General features: G+C 55.7%; 1 protein-coding gene across 5 annotated transcripts in view; it reads left to right on the top strand.

Annotated features, from left to right (window-relative positions):
• The window catches only part of AXIN1 (axin 1), a 102,059-nt gene extending 78,954 nt beyond the window's left edge, over positions 1-23,105 (top strand). For all 5 annotated transcript variants that reach the window (XM_075899160.1, XM_075899159.1, XM_075899162.1 and 2 more), the window contains 7 exons: positions 423-519; positions 8,453-8,590; positions 11,082-11,626; positions 13,684-13,860; positions 16,676-16,921; positions 21,148-21,315; positions 22,659-23,105. In XM_075899160.1, coding sequence (XP_075755275.1) covers positions 423-519; positions 8,453-8,590; positions 11,082-11,626; positions 13,684-13,860; positions 16,676-16,921; positions 21,148-21,315; positions 22,659-22,785 — 1,498 coding nt within the window. In that variant the 3' untranslated portion in view covers positions 22,786-23,105. The remainder of the gene's footprint in view (positions 1-422; positions 520-8,452; positions 8,591-11,081; positions 11,627-13,683; positions 13,861-16,675; positions 16,922-21,147; positions 21,316-22,658) is intronic.
• The last annotated feature ends 290 nt before the right edge of the window (positions 23,106-23,395 follow it).

Genomic DNA, 23,395 nt, shown 5'->3' with positions numbered 1-23,395 from the left:
TACATGAAAGGATCCTAAGAGCCCCTGAAGTGTGCAGTAAGTTTGGCCTATGCAAGCTATGAAGTGTGTGACTCTCTAGCATTTACACAAAACAGGCCTCTCTCCCTTCTGCTCTGGGAAGCTGTCATTGGCCCCACATGGTATTGCTGCCAGCAGATGCCCGATAAATTCACCCAAAGGCTGATCTGCTGTGTGCTACTGCCGCAGGGACTTGTGTGTGTGTGTGTGTGTCCTTTGAGTGCACTCTTTTGTCCTTAACCTGTGCACTTGACAAGCCAACACAGTTTCTCCGTCAGTTTCCTTATCTATGCTACAGAGAGAATTCCCGCCTCGGATTACGAGTTGTCAGTGACTGTATTGTGCTTTGCGATCACCTGATGGAAGGCACTAAAGTGGTGCGTCTTGTCATTTTGTCCTGGCAGAGATGGGATCCCACCGTACAGACTCCGAAAGCAGCATCGCCGAGAGATGCAGGAAAGTGCCAAAGCAAATGGACGTGTGCCACTACCTCACATTCCTGTAAGTAGCAGCTTCCTGCCTTTCGGAGACCTTTGTTACCTCCCAGCAGGAGGGAGACGGCAGCAAAAGCTCACGTCCCCGTTGGCTCTCACTGTAGGATTGGGGTCACATGGGAGCACGCTGCTTTGGGAAGTGGTAGCCCATGGGGCTTTCGAAAGGCAAAGGGGGATAGTCCACGTCTCCGCTCTTACACAGCTCCTGATTTCAAAATGCACAGCCTGGTAGGGGGGTTGGTTAAGAGCTGCCTGTTTATGGATCCCGCAGAGGAGCTGGGTTGTTGGGTCGGGGGGCCTGGCTAGCTGCAGTTGCAAGCTGCCATGGCATCTCTCAGTCTACGCTTTGCAGCTCATCTCGAGTGTCTTTCTGTAGCGTGTCACTAACCCTCTAGCGCTGAGCAGAGAAACGGTAAACGGAGGGGCCACGGAGGGGGCTGGGTTGGTGGCTATTTCATAGACTAGACAAATGCCACTTCCCCAGCCCGTATTTCAGTCGTGGACTGACAAGGGCAGCCCAGCCTGATGCCAAGAAGCACTATTAGCGAGGTGGGATCCTGTCTTGGCTCTAGTTTTTCCCCAGTCTCATCAGGGCAAACAGTGACCCTCAATCCGCAGCTCGCGAGCCATATGTGGCTCTTTGTGATGTAGCCTGCGGCTCCTTCCGGCTCCCTCCCTGAGCACCACAAACAGCTGATCCACGGCACTCCTGGTGGGAGGAAGCTCTCGCTCTTCCCCCACCGTACCCACGTGCCGGGAACAGCTGATCTGCACCATTCCTGGAGGGCACAGAGCCAGATTAATGCAGGGGCTTTAGGACCCTACAAAAAGATCTCCGAGCCCTCCTCCACTCAGGGCCCTGAGTAAACCCCCTGCTTTAATCTGACTGATGGGGCAGTTCCTCACACGGCTGCCCCATGCCCCACCCACACTCTGGGCGGGAGCTCCAACACTCTGCCCATGTGCTGCCCTCACCCGCAGGCACCCTCTCCGCAACTCCCATTGGCCAGGAATCACGGCCAATGGGAACTGCGGGGGTGGGGCCTGCAGGTAGGGGCAGTGCATAGAGCCACGTGCCCTCCCGTGCCAGCCACTTCTAGGAATGACGGGAGGCCAGGGCAGGCAGGGAGCCTCGGCCCCGCTGCACCACCAGTAGGGAGCTGGCTGAGGTAAATACCCTGCACCCCAACCTGCTGCCACAGCCTTGAACACCCTCCCACACTTCATAGCTGCTGCAACTCCATTGGGCACAGCCTGGGGGGAGGGGTGCCTGTCTCCTGACTGGGCAGGTCTAGGGATGTGAATAGTTAACGAATCCCCAGGACCAGCCCACCACAGGTGGAGGCCTAAGGTTTAAGCGGTTAATGGATTACATCCCTAGGCAGGTCCGAGTTCGTCGGCCCCATGCGCTCCCCAGCCAGAGTGAGGAATGCAGCAAACTGTGCACTTTCCCCTCGCTCCCTGATAAAAGGGAACAGCCAGCAAGTGTTTCCATATGAATCCGAGGGGAGGAGTGAGGGGAGCTTTAGGCCCCTCTCTGTCCTTCCCAACCAGTGCTTGGTGGGGGGCGAGGCTCAGGGCTGGGACAGTTCCAGAGGAGGGTGCTCCCAGCAGCCCACCCCTTTCACCTGCCTGGTGATTGCCTCTTTTCTGTATGGTTTGATGAGAAGCAAATCCCATTCCAGGCACTTCCCATTTTCCTGGCACAACCCCTCCCCTTGCTTGAAGTTATGATGATAGGAGGCTGTGTATCGAATTTGGTGATCCTAGCTCTTACTGTTTAGGAGGAGTTCTTAGAGAAACTCAAATACATAGTAAGTGGGGTGGGGGGGCTGATGCGCAGGGCATGCAATAGTCATGTGGCTCCTTTGGTTAATGGTGGTTGCAAATGTGGCTCCCGAGTCACAGAACTGTGAGTCCCGCTGCATTAGCTCCTTCGCACAACCCTTAGGAGTCTTTAGCAACGTCTGTACCTTTGCTGATCGCTGTGTGTATTTTTCCCCTGAACAAAACATGGCAGGGGACATGGCATGTCCAGGAGAGAGTAAAGAGATTTCTTTCCTCTGGGGCAGCTGTCCTAGCACAAATCAAACCAAGAAAATATCCCTGTCTCCCCGAGAAATGACTCCAGCCCGGATAGCTGCTCTCCTCTGGCCTGCTCAGAAGCAGAGCAGGCAAAATCCAGCCTTGTTTGAATCCAGTGTTTGAAATCTTTGCTTTGCCTTTGAAATTAGATTATTTTCCTGAAGATTTCAGAGGGTCTTCTGTGCTTTGATCATTGGGTTTGGAAGAAAAGCCCTGGTTGTGGAATCTTACTCGCCACTGTTGTTCAGCCTTTTCTCCTTTCACATTGTCACTTTCACAGTGTGGTTGCTGTCGAAAAGACTGGCTGGGGGCCTTTTTAGTTCCTGCTGCTGCCGTTTTTACTGTAAGCATTGCTTTCTGGGAGTGGAAATTTGAAGGCTTGGCCTTTTTTTTTTTTAAAGTTGCCGAACAGTGGGAACCATGGAGTGAATATTCTCTGACTTCAAAGCCTGTCAACAGCTTTACCTTTTGGATAAAAATAATAGTGGCTTTCTATTGATCATGTGTACTGGCAACGCTTCAGTGAACCGCAGGTTATAAATTCTGAGTGTGGCACATAAAATATGTATGGCGAACTCTGCTTTAACGAACTTCCATCTGCCAGATCTTCCTTTTGTTCCGATGAATCAAGTGTCATTCTAGCAGTGGTGACTCGCAAGCTAATTAGTTTTACTTAGCATGGAATTGTATTGACTTTTGGGGGGAAAAACGTTTTTTTTAAAGGCGAGGTTTAAATTGGACGCCTGCGGCTTGTAAATGTTTCTCCTCTAGAGCTGATCTGCATGTTCTTTGCGAATTATCTGCTCCTTGTAAATTTCACACACACACACACACACACACACACACACACACACACACGCTGCACCCAGATTTCGCAGGGAAGGATAGTTTTCCCATTGGATTTTGTGCTTTAATTCAAAGTCCCAGGGAGAAGGTGTATCAATGCATATTTATATTTGAGAGGAGGACTGAGGTGGCAAGTTAGTTCTAGTCTCTCTCCAGGGAATAAGAGTTTAGTTCAGACACTGCGGTGCCTCCTGCCTGCCAATTACTGGCATGGAATTGGCATAGACTTCAGAGGCAGTGCTGTGCTCTCACTTTGTCCAGCTGCTGGGAAAAGCGAAGGTAATTAGACCGTGCGGTTTAGCATATGCCAGTGCGGCATTTTAGAATGTTTGGTTTTTAATATTAAAATTCAGTGCAAGTGTGTCGAATTAAACCTTGTCAATTAACATCTAAGCAGGCACGTTGTCCTTTGTTGCTTTCCAAAATCAATCGCTTCTATGTAGGATAGCCCATAGTTCAAGTAATCCCGGCACCTATCTAGGCCTGGTGCGTGGCACACTCTTGGACAGCCTCTTAACTTTCTTCTGGTGGATGGTTTCACACCAGGACACAGCCCTTATGAGAGTAGCCTAGCACAGGCCGTTCAGAGAGCTCTCGCAAATTGCATTGCATGATACCCTTAGCGGGATAGAAAGCCACCATTCCCGGCAAGGAAGAAGAGTTCATAAAATCCACTAAGGATGTCTCTATTCATTTACCAGTGAAGTCTCTATTCATTTACCTGCTGCTCTGATGAGCGCTACGCAAATGCGGAAAATGATTCCAGAGCCTTTTAGGAGAGCACCTGTGCATTGAGGTGTATAAGATACAGCCTAGTCAGGTTACCCGATGGTGCTCGGGAGAGAGTGAACCAGCAGGTGTTCAGCAATGGCCAAGCCAATCAGAAATGACGAGGCCACACGTGTGTTTTGTGGGGCACCTGGGAAGAGCTCCTGTAAAACATGTAATCCAACTTGTGCTACCCTGAGTTCTGCATGTTCCACACATCTCTGTGTCTAGACACGTTAGGAGTTTAGTGTTTTCTTCTCTCAAACAGGCTCTTGCCTTTGGGCTGCGGATTTGTCTCACCTGCCTCTCAGGAACATAAGAATGGCCAGACTGGGTCAGTCCTAAGGTCCATCTAGACCGATATCCTGTTTGCCCGCAGTGGCCAAAGCCAGGTCCCTCAGAGGGACAGGACGGAACAGGGAATCGTCCCGTGATCCCTCTCCTGTCAGCCATTTCCAGCCTCTGACAAACAGAGGCCAGGGACACCGTTTCTGCTCATCCTGGCTAATAAGTATTGATGAATCCTATCCTCTATGAATTTATCTAGCTCTTCTTTGAACCCTGTTAAAGTCTTGGTCCTCACAACATCCTCTGGCAGGGAGTTCCACAGGTTGACTGTGTGTTGCATGAAGAAAAACATCCTTTTGTTTTCTGTTTAATTATCCATCAGATAAAATCGTTGGGCCCCATTCCTCCCTTCTCCAGCATGTGCTGAGACCTTTTTCAGATCTGCTGTTCCCTGACTCCACCCCTGCCTGTGCTGGGCAGGCCAGTAGCAGGGTTGGTTGCACCTGGAAGCATTATTTCTGTCCTCCTTATTGGACTGTAGGTTAACCCGCACATTCACTTGAAGCCTGTGATTTGATCTCTGCTCCTCCGTCTGTAGGATGCCCAGGTGGAACGGTCTTTCTGGTGTCGTAGCCATGTCATCCTGCATGTGACGGTGTCCATCAGACCGTCTATCATTCGGGGCGAAACTCTGGTCCCTCCCCCCCCCCACACAACACCCTTGCCTAGGAAGATCCTTCACAGGATTTAGTCCTCAAAGGGTCTAGAAAGGCCAGAAAGAGACTGTAACCAATCAGGAGCCGGCAGGCACTACTACTTTCCTGGGGGAGTGACAGGTGGAGCTGGGTCTGGGAGGGGAGACCAGTTCTTCATCCTAGCCAGGAATCCTGGGCCAGGTCGGGACCCTTGCTTAAACACAGTGATCAAGTGGTTGCTGTTTGTTTGCTTACCAGTGTAAAGACTCAGACAACCACGTTTTGAGTTGATCTGCTAACTGGTGGCGTTGAGTGCACTGCACAAGTGCTCCTGTTCCGGACGGGCCAACATGTGGTTTTGCTTTCCTGTTTCGTTGGTTTGCCTCTGGTCGCAAAAAATATCTCCCGCCCCCTTTTCTCTAGTAGCATACACAACCTTTACATTTTCCTGTGACTGTGCTTTCTGGCATCACCGTTCATGGACACTTCAATTGGGTTAAGTCATTTCGTTATCGTTGTCAGCATAGTAATACAGGCAAACCTTTCTGGTCCTGCAGTATCTGGGTCCAGCATGATTTTAGTTAGCCAGATGTCCACTTATGATGGGTGTGGCCAAGTTCCCCGCAGTCTCAAAGTTAATTTACTGCCACCCGTCCTGGCTGTCAGTGTTCTGTTCGGTTATTTAGTTCTAATTTACTCCTAAACGTCTCCTAATAACGCAGCAAGCAGTGGAAGTGTTGGTAATGCTGCTAGACAATATTGACCTCTCGTGGTCTGGCAAATTCTCCAGTTTGGCCCCGGTTAGATCTCGAAGGTGCCGGACTAGAGAGTTCCATCTGTACAATAAAGGATAATGGAGAAAATGAAGTTGTCACTTCGATAGTTCGCTACCGGGCTATGCTACTGTTCTGCAGTTCAGCTCTGAAGTGCAGCATTGTTTAGTCTGGGGGAAAGAAAAAAGTAGTTGGCCTCTTCTACTCTGTGGAGGGGCATCTCTGTGACTCACGGAACGGCAGCAACGAATTCTTTTCTCAGTCTTGTTACCTTAACAAAAAGCTCCTTTAGTTTTTCTTCCCAGGCCCTGCCTTCCCATCTGGCCAGCTCAGGACAGCAGGCTGCCTTTTAGCAGTATCAGTAAACGTAAGGCTTTCTCTAGCGAATGCCAGTGATATATAGCTTCTTGCACTTTGTAAAGTGACAAAATATTGCTATTGTGCCGAGACCACACAGCAGCTGTGCGTGACCGCACAGAGAACTAGATGCACTTGTGCCGAGAGCTAGATGCATTTGGACGTCCAATTAGAGAGGATGCTTCATGGGAAACAGTTGCCTTTTGTGCGCGGGTAAAGTAGCACAAATTGTGTGGGATGTAACAGGAAGGAAGATCCTAGCAGGCCGGCGGCCATAAGAGTTTGGCCTCTTTTGGGCACCTAGAGCCAGGTTTGCACAGATAAGTGGACGTGGCGTACCTAGACTTTAGTAAGGCATTTGTTATGGTCTTGTGTGACCTTATCAATAAACTAGGGAAATACAACCTAGGTGGGTGCATAACTGGCTGGATAACTGTTCTCAGAGAGTAGTTATTAATGGTTCACAGTCAGGCTGGAAGGGCATAACATGTGGGGTTCCACAGGGGTCTGTTTTAGGACCGGTTCTGTTCAATATCTTCATCAATGATTTAGATCAGTGGTTCTTAACCTGGGGTGCACGCACCCCATGGGGGTGCGAGATGCCCTTCTGGGAGTGCGAGACATGCCAGATATTTATGCTATATCTTAGGTTTAAAACTGACCTACTTCGACAATTTTTAATAAGGGGTGTGAGAACATATTTTGAAAACCAAAGGAGTGCAGGCTGCAGTAAGGTTAAGAACCACTGATTTAGATGATGGCATAAAGCATACGCTTATAAAGTTTGCAGATGATACAAAGCTGGGAGGGGTTGCAAGTGCTTTGGAGGGTAGAGTCGTCATTCAAAATGATCCTGACAAACTGGAGAAATGGTCTGAGGTAAATAGGATGAAGTTCAATAAGGAGAAATGCCAAGTACTCCACATAGGAAGGAACAATCCATTTCGCATATACAGAATGGGAAGTGACTGTCTAGGAAAATACTGCAGAAAGGGATGTGGGGTCATAGTAGACCACAAACTAAATGAGTCAGCAGCAGTGTGACACTTGCAAAAAAAGCAAACATGATTCTGGGAATTAACAGCAGTGTTGTGAGAGACACGAGAAGGAATTCCTCTGCTCTACTCTGCGCTGATTAGGCCTCTATTGGAGTATTGTGTCCAGTTCTGGGCACCACATTTAAAGAAACATGTGGAGAAATTGGAGACGGTCCAGAGAAGAGCAACAAAAATGATTAAAGTTCTAGAATACGTGAGCTATCAGGGAAGTCTGAAAGGATTGGGCTTGTTTAATTTGGAAAAGAGAAGACTTAGAGGGAACATAATAGCGTTTTTCAAGTATCTAAAAGGGTGTCACAAGGAGGAGAGAGAAAAATTGTTCTCCTTGGCCTCTGATGATGAGAGAAGAAGCAATGGGCTTAAACTACAGCATGAGAGATTTTGGTTGGGCATTAGGGGAAACTTCCTACCTGTCAGGAGTTCAGCACTGGAATAAATTGCCTGTGGAGCTTATGAAATCTCCCTCGGTGGAGGTATTTAAGAGCAGGTGAGATAAACATCTTTCAGGGATGATGTAGATGGTGCCTGGTCCTGCCATGAGGGCAGGAGATTGGACTTGATGACCTCTCAAGGTCCCTTCCAGTTCAAGTATCTGTGATTCTATCAGTAGGTAATCTTTGTCAGCCTAGATCAGTGGGTCTACATGACAGAAGCCAGACATGTATGTTAGAACACCCTGGCCTGTTAAGTGAAAAGATGGTAAGTTTTCTGCTACAAATTCCTGATGCTTCAGTATTCGCTTGTTAAATGTACCTTGTGTAACTGACTGAGTCCTGGCCTGACTGACTGATGATACATCCCCAGAGTGGTCTGTCTAGAGCATCTCTCCTCGTTAAGGAGCTGTGCACAGCGGGTGGGGAAGGAGGTCCCCGTAAGGCGAGCAGAACTCCAGTTCCATCAGGGGAATGCTGTTGGCATGGATTGTTCACCAGCCTGTCCAAATTCTACCCTGCTAGTGCTGCCTGATCCCCAGTAGGCCCATGGCTTTCCAGGCTGAGCCTTTCAGATTTGAAAGTTTTTGCTTCGGTTCATTGCCCCTTTTGCTAACGGGTGGTGTGTTCTTTCTTCAGCGTACATACCGAATGCCAAAGGATATCCACGTCGAACCCCAGAAGTTTGCTGCAGAGCTGATCAATCGCCTAGAGGAAGTACAAAGGGAACGCGAAGCTGAGGAGAAATTAGAGGAGCGCCTTAAACGTGTCCGAGCGGTTAGTAGCAGGCTCAGCATTTCTGGAACCTGGAACGTAGACGTGGTTGGAATAGCTTGTACCATGGGAACTAGGGGTGTTAAATATCAGTTAATTGAATAGTCGATTAATCTCATGCACTCTTATCGGTTACTCAACTGTTCTGTAGTCCCCAGGAGTGAGGCCGGCAGCCAGTGTGCTCCAGCCCCACTCCCGAGGAGCGCCCAGGCAGGAGCTAGTCTGCAAGGGGAGCCAGTTTAAAAACCAGCTCCCCTATCTGGACTGGTTGCCTGTTGACCAGTATGGGGGAGCAGCAGCCCCTGTCCAAGAGTTTCTGAGCTCCCAGGTCAAGCCAGAACTTAGCTGGACTGACTGCCTACCTGGCTTCTAATACATTTTAAATGCAGAGCCACAGCAGGGATAGGTCCCGGATCCAGCACAAGCCAGGACTGAACCGGGCTGCTGGCCAGCCTCCTAAAAAATTGACTTGGGCGGGGAGAACTATAGCATTAACCTATAAGCTTTTGCTGGACCCTCTCCAGTGCGTCCACATCCTTTTTGTAGTGGGGGGCCCAGAACTGGACACAATACTCCAGATGTGGCCTCACCAGAGCCGAATAAAGGGGAATAATGACATCTCTGGATCTGCTGGCAATGCTCCTCTTAATGCAACCTAATATGCCATTAGCCTTCTTGGCTACAAGGACACACTGTTGACTCATATCCAGCTTCTCATCCACTGTAACCCCCAGGTCCTTTTCTGCAGAACTGCTACTTAACTGGTTGGTCCCCAGCTTGTAACTATGCTTGGGATTCTTCTGTCCCAAGTGCAGGACTCTACACGTGTCCTTGTTGAACCTCATCAGATTTCTTGTGGCCCAATCCTCCAGTTTGTCTAAGTCATTCTGGACCCTATCTCTGCCCTTAAGTGTATCTACCTCTCCCCCCAGCTTAGTGTCATCTGCAAACTTGCTGAGGGTGCAATCCATCCCCTCATCCGATCATTAATCAAGATATTGAACAAAACTGGTCCTAGAACCGAACCTTGGGGCACTCCGCTAGAAACAGTCCGCCATCCTGACATCGAGCCATTGATCACTACCCACTAGGCCTGACCTTCTAGCCATCTTTCTATCCATCTTACCGTCCATTTATCCAATCCACATTCCCTTAACTTGCTGGCAAAAAACCTCCAGGGTCTCTGCCAATCTACCCTGTCAGAGATCAGAGGTGTTAACATGATCCTGGAACGATTCAACATGAACCATGTCAGACAAGGTTCAGAGTATGGCATACAGAGCCTGCCACGGCAATCGCACCATTCCCCAGCGAGACGCGCCGATAGCTCTTGTGGGGGTTCTTCCCAGGGTAACACAAAGCAGAGCTGGGGACCTTGTTTGTGTCAGGGGTCACCCACCCACGGAAAAATCCATCGGGGGCCGCGCACGAGTCAGAAGCAAAAACACCAAACCAAACCCTCACCGACCTGGTCCCTGACTGTGAAGGGGAGAGACCTCCTCCATCCCCTCACACTGCAGAGACTGGCGGGGGGTGGGGGATTGTGTGTGTTCCAGCCCCGTGGCAGAGTGGGGGGCTGGAGCACCAGCGCGGGCTCCCCAATGCTGGGGAGGGGCCATGAGCCTCAGAGGCCGGATCCAGCAAGGCCTGAGGTTCCCCACCGCTGAGGTAAAGCACTGCTACTCTGACTAGAAAGGGAACTTTTGAGCATTGTTTTTGCTCAGTGGCATCCCTGGCAATGCAGATGCATCAGGGGAATGTGATAATTTGATGGGCAGGCAGGAGGAGAAACGGATTGCCGGTTCGACGGGCCGTCGGTGTGTTTCGACGGACGGGGCTGCGCAGACTTCCCCGGGCCGTAGTGTCATCGAGGGACAGGAGGCAGCTGTTGCATTCTAGGCCTGATGAAAGGGGCCTCTGACAATACTGTAACCCCCAAACCCCCTCTAGTGGGCACGGCCGACCTGGCTTTCGTCGTTCTGGTTTGGAAAGTGCCATCTGCAGAGGCCGCGCTGTCTCCAAAATGGTATCAGCAATGCTTCCTTCCCAGCCGCACTGCAATTCCTGCTGCGAGCTGCCCCAGCCAGGGCTAGGCCACCTGCCCCCCAGACCTGCTTGCCTGCCTTGCCCAAAGATGCCTTCTCATTACAGCGTTCAGGAGATTGCTATCTGCACATCTCAGCCGTTTGTCTCTGATGCGGCAGAGGGGGGCAAATACCAGCCTGCAGGCTGGATCCGGTCTGCCGGAGTTACCCCCTGGGGGGCCCCCACACCGCTGCATTTACCTGCACCCCCGCAGGTCCGGGGGATCGCAGCGCCCGTTGGCTGTGATCCACTGTGGGAGCTGCGATCGCCCGCACCTGCGGAGGTGCAGGTAAATATAGCAGCCTGCCAGGAGCTAACCCTGGTGAACCGCCACAGTTTGATTGCCCACACAGGCGCACGCAGGCAGGCAGGCACACCCCTCAAGTTTTCTCCTCCCATTTCCCCCCAGGAAGAAGAAGGCGAGGACGCGGACGTCTCTTCTGGCCCTTCTGTCGTTAGCCACAAGCTGCCTTCCGCCCAGGTCTTTCATCACTTCGCCCCCCGTTACTCCGAGATGGGCTGTGCGGGGATGCCGCTGCGAGACGCGCATGAAGAAAACCCGGAGAGCATCCTCGACGAACACGTGCAGCGTGTCATGAAAACGCCCGGCTGCCAGTCCCCCGGGCCCGGCCGCCATTCCCCCAAGCCCCGCTCCCCGGAAAGCGGCCCCGCTGGAAAGGTGCCAGTGACAATACCTCCCGGGCATGGCAAGCATGCCACCAAATCAGGAATGAAACTGGACGCCGCTAACTTGTACCACCACAAACACGTCTACCACCACGTGCACCACCACGGCGGGCTGAAACCGAAAGAGCAGATCGAGGCGGAAGCCACCCAGCGAGTGCAGAACAGCTTTGCTTGGAATGTAGATTCCCATAACTATGCAACGAAATCCCGGAACTACACGGAAGGCATGGGCCTGGCGCCCAACCCCGCGGATGCCTTGGGCTACAGGTGAGTGCAGGACCAGTGGAGACCTACGCCCATTGCTTTGGCACCGGGTCATTGGGGATGACTGCCCCGCGTACATACACGTGCGGAATGGGATAGGTCCCCCCAGGTGGCATTGGTGTGGAATTCGGGGGTGACTCTCGGCCAGTCTCCGAGCAGGGCAGCCCATGGGGTGGAGGACCCTGGAGCCTTGGGGGTTGGATTCAGGTGAGCCAGGGGCTGCATCCGGCCCCCGGGCCTGAGGTTCCCCACCCCTGGCCTAAACGTTGGCTTCTCCTCACATCCTTCAATTCACGGCTTTGCTTCAAGCCCTTATTAATGGGGAGGGGGTGAGTACGAGAGCAGTAAGAGCCCTGCATCGTTCAGGACCAGAGGGACTTGCTGGAACCCTCTTGCCCGGTCTCGTGAAAGTAACTAAGATTGGCTGGATTGACCGAGGCCTCCGTCCCAAGTTCAGCCTGAGGGGCGGGGCTGTCGTTTCTCAGTGACGGGGCGGTTTCTTGGGACCATCTGCCTGAGGACGGTCGCTGGAGGATCTCGGCTTCCTTCCTGTTCCTCTTCCCTTCCCCTCTTTCCACCTGCGGGGTCGACGGCAGAGAGGCGCGCTTGTCCTGTTCCGTTAGGCCAGGCTTCATTAGTTACATGACTCCTGTAGGCTTCACCCAGGTCTCTTTCTGGCCCGGCTAATGGGCGCTCAGGAAATCCCCCGTGCTAATAAATGCCACAGTGAGTAACTAATTGAGAGGGCTGCCTGGCTGCAGGAACCCTCGAATGAATGTTTGTCAGGTGGGGCCAGGCATGGCAGATCTGCTCAGCCGCAAGCCCCGGGCAGCACAAGTCCTGGTGGGGCTGGAGAGTCCCTCCTAGGCTGGGAGGCAGCGGGTGGAGGAGCAGAGGGGCTGGAGCTGCTCCGTTTTCCCCCAGGAGGAAGGGGAGGAGAGCGGAGGTGCTACCCCTAGACGAGCAGGGCAGGTGGGGTCAGAGAACAGAGAGGTCGGGGCAGGAGCACCCTGGGAGCAGAAGAGCCCACGAAGCAGACATGGAAGGGACACGAGAATTGTTTCTTTGGGGGTTGGGGGGGTGATGGGCTGGCGTGAGCTCGTTCTGCAGGACTCTGGGGGAGGGCTCCTTAAGGACTCCACGAGACAGGCTGATGGGAAGTCCCTGCGGGGGGCAGGAGTCGAAGACTCTAAAAGCCCTGGGTTGGGGACTGGGCACTGCAGCCCGGCAGAGGCTCTCGGGTTGCTGCATGTCCTCGCTCTGCGCTCGCTGTAACTGGAGGCGAGCCTGTTGGATTGCAGCGCGGCTTTGCGGTGTACCCGGGCTGTAAGCTGAGAGCCTTTGAGGGGGCAGGAAGCCGTTCCCTCTCTGCACCGTCATTTGCTGCGTTCAGAGACATCGAGTGCTGGCCGTGGCGAGAGGAGAGCACTGGGTACGTGGGGGCTGGGGTATCAGGCCCCCAGTGAGTTCACGGTCTGATCGGGAGGCAGAGACGTGGGGCAAGGCCAGGATCTGGAAAGGCAAGCCCTGTTCTAGGTGGGCCGTGTTACCACGCTGAGGCTGAGCTTGGCACTCAGCCCCATCTGTCGCCCCCTCGCCAGGATCTCGGAGATCTGCCGAGCATTGCGTCCCATCGCCGTGCCTGACGGGGAACCGCTGGGGCGAGGGGCTGGCATCCTTGGGACACCCGGGGGACACTGCCTCAGCCCTTCCTACTTCCCTGGCAATTTTTAACCAGAAGGGGCCGGTAGTTCATCTAGCCTGATGCTCCAGGCCAGCCAGTTTCACCCAGTGAGTTACCGCTGCTTTGGGGGGACGGAAGCGCCTCAGTCCTTAGGAGACTCGCCTGTTGCCTTGCGCAGACAGAGGAGAGGCGAGACCGAGACACCATCATGGTCCCAGGCCCCTGCAGCGGCAGCTAGGTGGTTGGGTTGGATGCGCCTGGATGATCCAGGCCTCAGGCAGCTCTCCGCCCAAAGCGCAGCCTCGCCTCTGAGCTAACTACGCTGCTCGCAGTGGGTCTGGGCGAGGAGCTGACGCCTGGAGCCTTCTTCTTGCAGCGGGAAGGCGGGGCTGCTCTCCAAAAGAAACGTCAAGAAGACGGATTCAGGGAAGAGCGACGGGGCCAGCTACGATATGCCCGGCTCTCCTGAGGACGTGGAGAGGAACCAGAAAATCCTGCAGTGGATCATAGAAGGAGAGAAGGAGATCAGCCGGCATAAGAAAACAAGCCATGGGTAAGGGCAAGGCAGCCTGTGTGCCATTGGCCAGCAGCATTCCTGGGGGCGGTGGGGAGACTGAGGTTTTGCTCTTGGGGAGCCCTGTGGCTTGCTCAGGCGCCCCACGTGGGGAGGGCCAGAGTCTGAATCGAGGTGCCACGAGCCACTGGCGGGTGCGCAGGGTTTGGTTTCACAGCCTTTTCATGAGCCCAGTTGGATCAAAGTGCCCCCCCCCCCCCCAGCCTAGCTGTGCCTGGCTACAGGGATCCCTGGGGATCGCTCTTCAGGCATGGCTGGAAGCAGGCCTCCTGGCAGCGCCAGCTGGTGGCCGTGTTCCGCTCCACACCCTGGAGCAATCAGCCCTTGGACGTGTGGGTGGAAAAGAGACTTTCCCAAAAGGCCCTTTCTAACTTGGCAGCTCTGCTCCCAGCCTGGCCTGGGTGCGGGAGGATGGGTCGACCTGGCAGCCCTAGCTTGACAGAGCCAGCAGTTCTGGGAGCTGGATTCCAGTCCGGCTGTGCATCACCAACACAGCCATTAACTAAGCTCTGACTGCCACTGTGGCCAGCTTGAGCTGCCCCCGGCAGTGCAGGATGGAACGTCCGGGGCTTGTCCTGTACCTGCAAGCACTTCCAGCCCTCGGCTTCCCCTTGCTGGGATTCCTGGCCTGGAGAGGGGGCTGTGGGAATCCTGGTTGGGAACTGCGCAAGGAGGGGAGGAATGAGTGTGTCTTGGAGGAGCATCCCATGGGGGCTGCACTCCAGGTGCCCACTCGCCTGCCGACAGAGATTTTCATTAGCGTGTCCGTTCATCCCACACACCCGCTGCTGATATCCTCGCTCCCCGCCCCCGGGCGTCTCAGGCTGCACACGGGCCCCAGGCCCTCTCGCCCAGCTTGGCCTGAGATGGATCTGAGCATGTCTTCATGCGTGTGTCCCGGCCACTTGCTGCCTTAGTAGGTTAGCTGGCTGGTTAGCTGGTTAGTTACTGACTGTTTGAGAGAGGGTTTTATTTCCTCCAGGGAAATCCTCCATGCAAGGGGCAAGCCCTGTTCTGCGGGGTTCAAACGGTGCCTCTCGTGTAGAGAGGCTACCCCGGTCGGTGACGGATGCTCTAAGTGCATTTGCTGCCTTGGAGAGTCTCACATCTTGCAGAAGTGTCACGTCTGTTTAGCCTTCCATTCCTGGGGCCGAAAGAACCGGGAACCACGCTCTGACCGTTAATGACAGCGTGCCCCCCTCACCCCACTCGTGCAGCTGTCCAGGAGAACACCCCTGGGCATTCATTCCTTTGCCCCGGGCCTCTGATTCTCAGAGTGGTGAACAAAATCATTCAGGACCAGGCCAGAGTTATCCTACTAGCCCTGACGTGGCTGAGGCATGCTTTGCCTACCGCTTCGCCTCGGCGCTCCGCAGCTCCCCTCCCAGGATGGTGGGCCCCGGCTGCATCCGTTCTGCGCGTTCCTTGCCTCGAGGAATGGCTCCTTGGTTTGCAGGGCGTCATTGGCTTGTTCTGCAGCGCTACAACAGAAGTGGTAGGGAAAGAGGTTTAGTCGCTGCTGTGAACTCCAGAGAGCTGTTCCCAAACCTACCTCGCTTCCGCTTGTTCTGGATTGCCTGCTGCGATGAAAGCCATCCGGACTGTCAGTTCTCTCGGGGTTCGAACACCACCATTGAGGTGTTCTTGCTGGTTGCCCGCCCACAACCATATGGTTCATGAAGGTTCTAGGAAACCTTTTCCTGCGGGCAAAAGTCTCCTCCCCAGTTTGGGACCTTAATATTGTTCTAAAAACTCATGAAACCTCCTTTTGAGCTGATGGCGACCTGCCCTTATTTGTCTATGCAGACTGCCTGTTTGGGGGTTATTACATCAGCCCACCGAGGCAGCAAGATTGGGACCTTAGTGGCAAATCCTCTGTTCCCCGCGTCCTACAAGGGCTGGGTTTCCTTACAGCCACCTCCCAGGTTTCTTCCTACAGTGCCACTGTTTACCTACAAGTTTTCTTTCCAGCCCCACAGAATTCCAATCTGGAGACGGCTTTCCGTCCTGGAGCAATCAAGAGCACGTTAGCCCTCCGCCTAGATAAGACCAAAGCATTTTGTAAGTCTCCTAGGGTACGTCTAGACTACATGCCTCTGCTGACGGAGGCATGTAAAATAGGCTACCCGACATAGTCAATGAAGCAGGGATTTAAATAGCCCCGGCTTCATTAAAATAAAAATGGCTGCCGCGCTGTGCCGGCTCAGCTGATGGTCAGCACGGCACGGCAGTCGGGACGCGGATCGGTCGACAAGGGAAGCCTTTGTTGACCGCTCCGTTATGCCTCGTGAAAGGGGGACCGTGTGGTAACGGTGGCTCTTTGAAATGTGCCCCCTCCGGGTGCTCCGTTACCCGCCAGCCCTCCCCTCTGCTTTGGAGTTTCCTTCTGAGACTCCTCAGCGGAGGAGGAGGCGAGGGGGGTTTGCTCATGTGGGGAGGGGCACGAGGATTTCTGCAGCCGAACGGACACTGCTAATGAAAATCTCCCGGTGAGGGCAGGCGTAGGGACACCCTGGTGAGACACGTTCCCGCACAGAGTGAGTAACCGCTCTCTCCTGCTGCTTTTATTTACCCGTATCGGGCAGGGCGCACGACTTCATCCCAGGCCCATGGTGTAGGGGGCCGGTTGCTCTCACAGTGGCCTTGCAGAATTCCTCTAGACCCCGCGCTCCCTCTCGCTGGCTGACTGTGCCGAGGGGCGGGCGTTGGCCGTGCTTAGCCAGTGCAGCACTGAGATGTCGAGCCGTGGCCGTCCGTGTCAAGTGTGTATGTGTGTGTGTGTGTGTGTGTGAAGTTCCTCAGGTGCCAAGAAGCAGCTGGCCCACGATATGCCCAGACCCCTGTCGATCGAGCGGCCCGTCGCCGTGCACCCCTGGGTCAGCGCCCAGCTCCGGAACATCGTCCAGCCCTCGCACCCCTTCATTCAAGACCCGACCATGCCGCCCAACCCCGCCCCCAACCCCCTCACGCAGCTGGAGGAGGCACGCAGGCGCCTGGAGGAGGAGGAGAAGAGGGGTAGCAAGCTGCCCCTCAAACAGAGGTGAGATGGTTTAGTCTGGCCTGGGGGGGGGGGTTGTTCTGGAGCAGAACCTAAAGCAGGGCGGGCCGCCTGCGACCCCTTGGGGTTCTGTGTGGGGCCCACGAGGCATTGTGTTCACTGCCCACGATTCCGCTGGCTTCCATTGGTGCAGTTAGCCAAGCTGCCCTCTCCTGGGAGACCACCCACGCCGCCCACTCACTAGCCTCGGTTGCCCATCGCTGCCCTGGAGGCCAGGAGGGATAGACATGGTGACCCACGTCCTGTGTCCGTTCCTGAGAAGGAGCTGAGAGAGCACTCGCTATGGGAATCGCCCTCTCTCGCTGTCCAGCAGTGCTCACAGGGCTCCACGCTGGGAGGAGGTCTTCAGGGCTTCGTATAATTTTAACAGCCTTTATTTTCTGTGGGGCAGTAAAGCGACTTCCTGTATCTGACAGCTGTAAAATAGTCTCCTCTTTGCTGGTATCCTTAACAGTCAAAGTGGCTGATGGTTCTCGTGGCAGGCACAGCGAGGAGAGAGACAGAAACACTGGGTTCTAGTTCTGTTCTGCCACTGAATCACTGTGCAGCCCTGGTCAAGTCACTTCACCTCTCTGTGACTCCGTTTCCTCATTTATTAAACAGACGCTCCTGCAGTGTTCCAGAGACACGAAACTTCAGTGTCTGCCTACAAACACAGACTTAATTTTTCAAAGGCACCCTTTAATTGCCCGGCTTTAATTATTTTCTCATGCAACTGCCTGAATGGCTGGCAAGCGTGTAATTAAAAAGCACTGCCAAGTAGGTTAAGTCCCAGATATTCAGCCTGCCTTTAAACGGGTGTCATCAGATAGGGATCGTCCTCTTGGCTCCAGAGAGCCCCGGCCCTCCCAGAAAATAGACACACAGACACGTGGCCTGTCTATAGAGCTCCATGCTACCGCAGATTAAAAATAGTATTTCAAGTATAGAAAACTTTCTCTGTAGGACCTACTTGGCGGTGTGGGGTGTGTGCTGTTGTGTGGTGGAGTGTCTGTTAAGGATGTAAACATGGCGTTTAACCAGTTCGCGTTACATCCCTACTATCTAGACGTCCTTTTGAAGAGGCCAGCTGGCAGAACGTTCACAGATGACACGGGACAAGGTAGAACAGCAAGGGGCTGGTAGAACAGGCAGCGAAGTGGTCGTGTCCTGGCTTGATTTTTTACAGGGGTCAAAGGTTACTCCCAGCCAGCCCCCCTGAGCTGCAGTTTCTGGAGGACACTGTATGTTGGGTCCATCCATTGCCCTAATACACCGTTCTGCTCCCAAAAGCAGCAGCTCTGAGACTTTTGATCTTGTTCAAAACGAATAGGCAGCAGGTTTAAAACAAAGCAAAGGAAGTTTTTCTTCACTCAGCGCACAGTCGACCTGTGGAACTCCTTGCCAGAGGATGCGGTGAAGGCTAGGACGTAAACAGGGTTCAAAAAAGAGCTAGCTAGATTCATGGAGGTTAGGTCCATCAATGGCTATTAGCCAGGCTGGGTAGGAATGGTGTCCCTGGCCTGTTTGTCTGGAAATCGGTGATAGCGGAGGGATTATGTGAGGATTCCCTGTTGTGTTCCTTCCCTCTGGGACATCTGGTATAGGCCACTGTCAGCGGACAGGATACTGGACTGGATGGACCATTGTGACCCAGTCACATGTTCCCCAGTCGACCGGGCCCCTCGCTAGCTGGACGTTCTGATCGCGGCTCCGGGGGCTTGGCAAAGAAGCCCCGTGTGCCGTGCTCTTTGCAGCGCCGAGACAGGCATATCGGAAGGAGCAGCTTCTCCATGCAGGCTGCTGCCCTGAGGGGAGAGTGCCGGCTCGGTCGCACTGTCCCCCCTTTCTCCAAAGCGGCTGCATTTTGGCTGGTGGTTCAGTCAAGCCGCCAGTCTGGTTTTTCGGGCCTGTGCTTAGGGCTTGTTTACAGCTAAACTCCATTCACGTGAGGCAGAGAGGTTGTGGGTGGCTGTGCCAAAGCGCGGCTGAGAAGAGGTGTGCGCCGTTCCCAGCAGGAGGGCGTTTTTCTCTTGGAAACCAGGTCCAGGTGAGGGGGAGACGCATGGCACAGGCAGGTCCCTAGCTGTGCAGGCGGGGAAGATCTCCTGGGGGGTGTAGAGCGCTCTTGTAGGAGGAGCGGGGCGGATACACCTGTAACGGTCCCCAGCGTTCCCTGGAAGCCCAGCAGAGAGTGAAACGGCGCCCAGCCGATCCGCAGCGTGCCCACTGCCGGCAGCACGTGTTTCTCCTGGCAGTGCACGTCCCCACGTGCCTGGGGGCACAACATCTTTTTTCCACACGTGGATGTTAAAAATGAGAGACATCCCAGCAGCCCCCCCCACCCCCCCACTCGTGCCTGGTTGCTGAGATTGTCCGTGAGGTTCATTTGCCAGCTGTAGCACCCACTGGCTCGGCCGCAGGTCCTCTGGCTCTGGATGCCTCCCTCGTCCTGTGCCTGTCTGCCCCAGAGCCGGCAGCCCACCCTGCGCTGATCTACGGCAAAGGGGGGCAGGATCTAGCCCCATAAGCAGTACCAGAGGAAAAGGACAGGCGCTCTAGCCATGGTGTTGGCATTTCTCCCTCCCTCCCTTCCAGCGAGGCCCTTGGAACAAGGGAAGCGCCAGAGCTGGGACCCAGCAGGGCACCACGAAACCATCAGGTTGGGCTGCTTCTCCAGGCGGGAGAGTGGAAATGTGCCTGAACACAGGACCCGTGGGCTCCGGAAGGGGTCGTGGCCCCCGGCACCGGGGCCCTTCCTCGGGCTGCCGTGGGAGAGCGGGGGCCGGCCAAGCTGCCGGCGTTTCTCGGCCTTCCGGTTCCTGACCGCGCCGAGCCTGTGGCTTCCCTCCGCAGCTGGCCCTTCCCTCCCCAGACACGCACCCCCCTCAGCCCCTGCCCTGGCAGGGCTCGGAGAAGCGCAGGGAGGGAACTGCCAGCCCTCTCGGCTTGTCTGCGCTCACAACTTGCCCGACTCTGGGAACGGTTTTTACTGGGGTTGCAGCTGGGTTGGCTCCAAGGAGGATCCCGTGTTTGAACCTTCCCCTGGTGCCCGATGGGACGCGGCGTGAACAGGCTGCGAAGCTGCGCTAGCGCCACGGGGCTGCGGGAGGCCCTGCTCTCTGCTTCCCCGGCTCTTCTGAGCAGAACAGCGGAACAGCCACGCTGGGTCAGAGCATCCCGCCCCGGCTGACTCCTTTGCTGGCCGACTCCTTTGCTGGCCGGGAGGTTTCAGCCAGGGCTGTGAGCACCTGCCTTTCCCAGCAGGCAGCCTCTGCCCCCTGGTGGGCAAATCGGGAGCGGTGCTGATGTGGGGCTGGAGCGGAGGAGCACAAAACCTGTGTCCCCATTTTAAACCAGCCAGAGCCAAACCTCTCCCCAGCCCCCCCGCTCTCCTCAGAGAGTCTCTTCCCGCAAGGCCTGGGAGGGACAGGACCAGCTACAGGATGTCCTGAAGGAGGACCATGGTTTAAAACCAAATGCCACCCTCCCCCCCCAACAGAAGGGGTCTGAGTGGGGATGCCCCCCAGCAACGTTCCCTCTAATCTTTTCCATCCATGTGCGGATTTTCCCATTCATGTGTGGAATAAAAGTTTGGTCTGCGCCAAGGCATGTGTAGATGTGCACCACCATAGATGCAAAAACCTAGCTGTGGGCGCTCTGCTAATTAGCTGGCCAGCAATTGACTCTCTCCTGAGCAGCTGCACAAGCACCCAGCTTGCATGGAACGCTGACCCCAGGGCCTGCTTCCTGCTGCCCTCATGTGGGCATCGGGTCGTCCCTGCCTGGCTGTCGTGGGCCAGGCTGCTGAGCTTCTGCTCCCCCAGGGCAGCCCAGGAAGCAGAGGGGGAGCTTGGGCTGTGCCTTGTGGCCCTGGCTGATGCTGGAAATGAAGAAATCAGGCCAGGCGGGACAGGCGTTCCCCTGCAGGCCGGCGGTCCCCTCCGCCCCTCTCCCCGCAGCCTTCCTCCGTTCCTTGCCACCCAGGACCGCTCAGTGGGGCAGGAGATTCCTACGGGGCCGTGGCTCCCACTTCACTGAGGAGCTGGGATCCAATTCCCTGACCCTGGGAGTCCAGGACCCACCAGTCCCGTGTCAGCCGGTGCCCACTCGGGCATATCGGCATTCACCATTACCCTGAGGGAGGCCAGGCTCCTGGAGCCTCTGCCACAAGGGCCACCCAGCCCGGCGCCCTGACTCAGCGGGGACGCTCTTGTCTCTCCTGGCAGGTTGAAGCCCCAGAAGAGACCAGGCAACGGCACGTCGCAGCCGTGTGAGAACATCGTGGTGGCCTACTACTTCTGTGGAGAGCCCATCCCCTACCGCACCTTGGTCAAGGGGCGCGTGGTGACGCTGGGGCAGTTTAAGGAGCTGCTCACCAAGAAAGGGAACTACAGGTAAGGCCCCTTCGGCTCAGCCTGCTCCTGCTCTGCTGTGCCCACACGGCCATCGCCTTTGCCTTCTGGGCTCCTCCCTTTGCCCTGAGGCGGAGCCATGCAAGGGAGGCGCTGGCCCTGAGTCGCCTGGGCATGCTGCAAAGGGGACAAGGCCCGCGTGGGGCAGAGGGTGTGTGACCATCTCCATGGCCCTCGGGGCAGGGGCTGCAGGGGGCAGGAGGAGCTGGGGAATCTTCCCCACTTCGAAAGCCCTCGCGAGGGTGAGGAGGGAGGAGGAGCCGCCGGGCACAGAGCCGGGGGTGAGAGAAACGAGCAGGCTCGTCCCGGAAAAACGCACGGCTGGTCCACGCCGCGGGCAGCAGTGCAGGCCATGCTGCGGGGAGCACTTTGCCTTCGCCGTGCAGCCCTAGCAACGGGGCACCCAAGCGAGTTGTGTCCTGGCAGAGACGGATTCGTGAGCCAGGTGCAGGGGCTGCCCCTGGGGCTCTGCCCTCCTGCTGGCACTAGCGGGGAGGATGCTCCGTGGCTAAGCAGGCCTCCGGGGGGGGTGTTTAAAAGCCGGGCAGAGAGCCCCCCAGGAGCTACTTTCAAGGTGGGCCTGCTAGGTCGGGGCAGGAGCTGCGCCTTGGCCCTGAGCGTGCTCGCTGCGTGGTACCGAAGTGGCTGGGATCGGGTTCCAGGCCCCACTTGTGCCGTGCTGCAGTCCGGCCGGGGTGCCCCTGCTGCTGGACTCCGCAGGGCAGACAAGGCCGTGGGGCCCCGCGCGCGTTTTCCAGCACAGGCTCTGACGCGGACCAGGGTCACAGCCGCTGCCGAAAACCCTGCTTGTGCACTAAGGCTGCCAGGGCTGCCTGCCGTTTGCATGGAGGCCAGTTGCATTCTGGGACCGGTCGCCTCCCTGAGCCGGAGCTCCGGCCTCCATAGGGGAGCAGCGTGGGTCCGTCCTGTGGGACCGTCCGGGTTTGGGCTGCCAGCCCAGCTGGATAGCCCCTGATGGCAGGAGCGCCAGGCGTGTCCTCTCCTCCATCTGTTCTTGCTAGGACTGGCAACTCCGGCCTTGGGCAGCCGACCAGCACCTGCAGATACCGACAGGAGCCATGGGCTGGTCCTTGAGTCCAGGCCTCTGGCATCTCCTGTCATGCTGCTTTGAAAGGGGGGGGCAGGAGAGGGGGTTTAGTGCGACCCTGGCCGGGCTGGGTGCTGTGGATGTTGATTGACCCCTGGCTCCATAGACTCGGGTGAGCAGCCTGGTTTGGGGGTCTCACCCATTGGGCGGGACCCTGCAGGGCCCCGGGCTGGCGCTAGCTGGACGAGCCATTCACGAGGCCCCCTCTGCTCCGCAGGTATTACTTCAAAAAAGTGAGCCACGAGTTTGACTGCGGCGTGGTGTTTGAGGAGGTGCGCGAGGACGAGGCCACCCTGCCCATCTTCGAGGAGAAAATCATCGGGAAGGTGGAGAAGATCGACTAAGGGGGCCTGGGCAGGCTTTGGAAAGCTAGACGGCCTGGAACGGCCCCCGAGTCGGAGCGCAGGGCAGCACGGATCCCTCGGCGCTGGGCAGACCCGGGCTGAGGGAGGCACCTCGTCCCCTCCAGGAGCGACGCCCTGCCAGTGGGAGGCCTTCCGCCGCGCAGACCTGCCGGTGGGGGCCCGGGCGAGCTCCCTCGCCAGGCAGAGCCTTCCGTGTGTTGTAGCATTGTACAGTCGCGTTAGAAATGTAAGATGACCTTGTTTACTAAAGCTGCATATTTTTGATATATTGTAATAAAAGGAAAATCTTTCCAATGTCACAGTGCTCTTATGTAAATGTGAGGCCGACAGGTACTTCGGAGCTCCCCCGCGTGTACAGCCATCCGCCTAGCTCGGCGTGGAGCCTCGCCTGCATCCCACCCTCCCCGCCTCCTGACAGAGCGTGTGTGTGTCTGTGTGTGTGTGGAGAGCTCCCTCGGGGACCTTCACCCAAGCTGCTATCTCAGATGCTGACATGGACGCCCGTGTGTTGGCTGGCTCGCAAAGGCCGCCCTGGTGTGGGCGCGAAAGCCTGGGCGTGACGGGGGTTGTTCATGCCGCTACAAGCCAC

The sequence above is a fragment of the Pelodiscus sinensis genome, chromosome 16, assembly GCF_049634645.1.
Source record: "Pelodiscus sinensis isolate JC-2024 chromosome 16, ASM4963464v1, whole genome shotgun sequence".
Lineage (NCBI taxonomy): Eukaryota > Metazoa > Chordata > Testudines > Trionychidae > Pelodiscus > Pelodiscus sinensis.
Note: the sequence above shows the minus strand (reverse complement) of the source record. Positions and strands in the feature narration are given on the sequence as shown.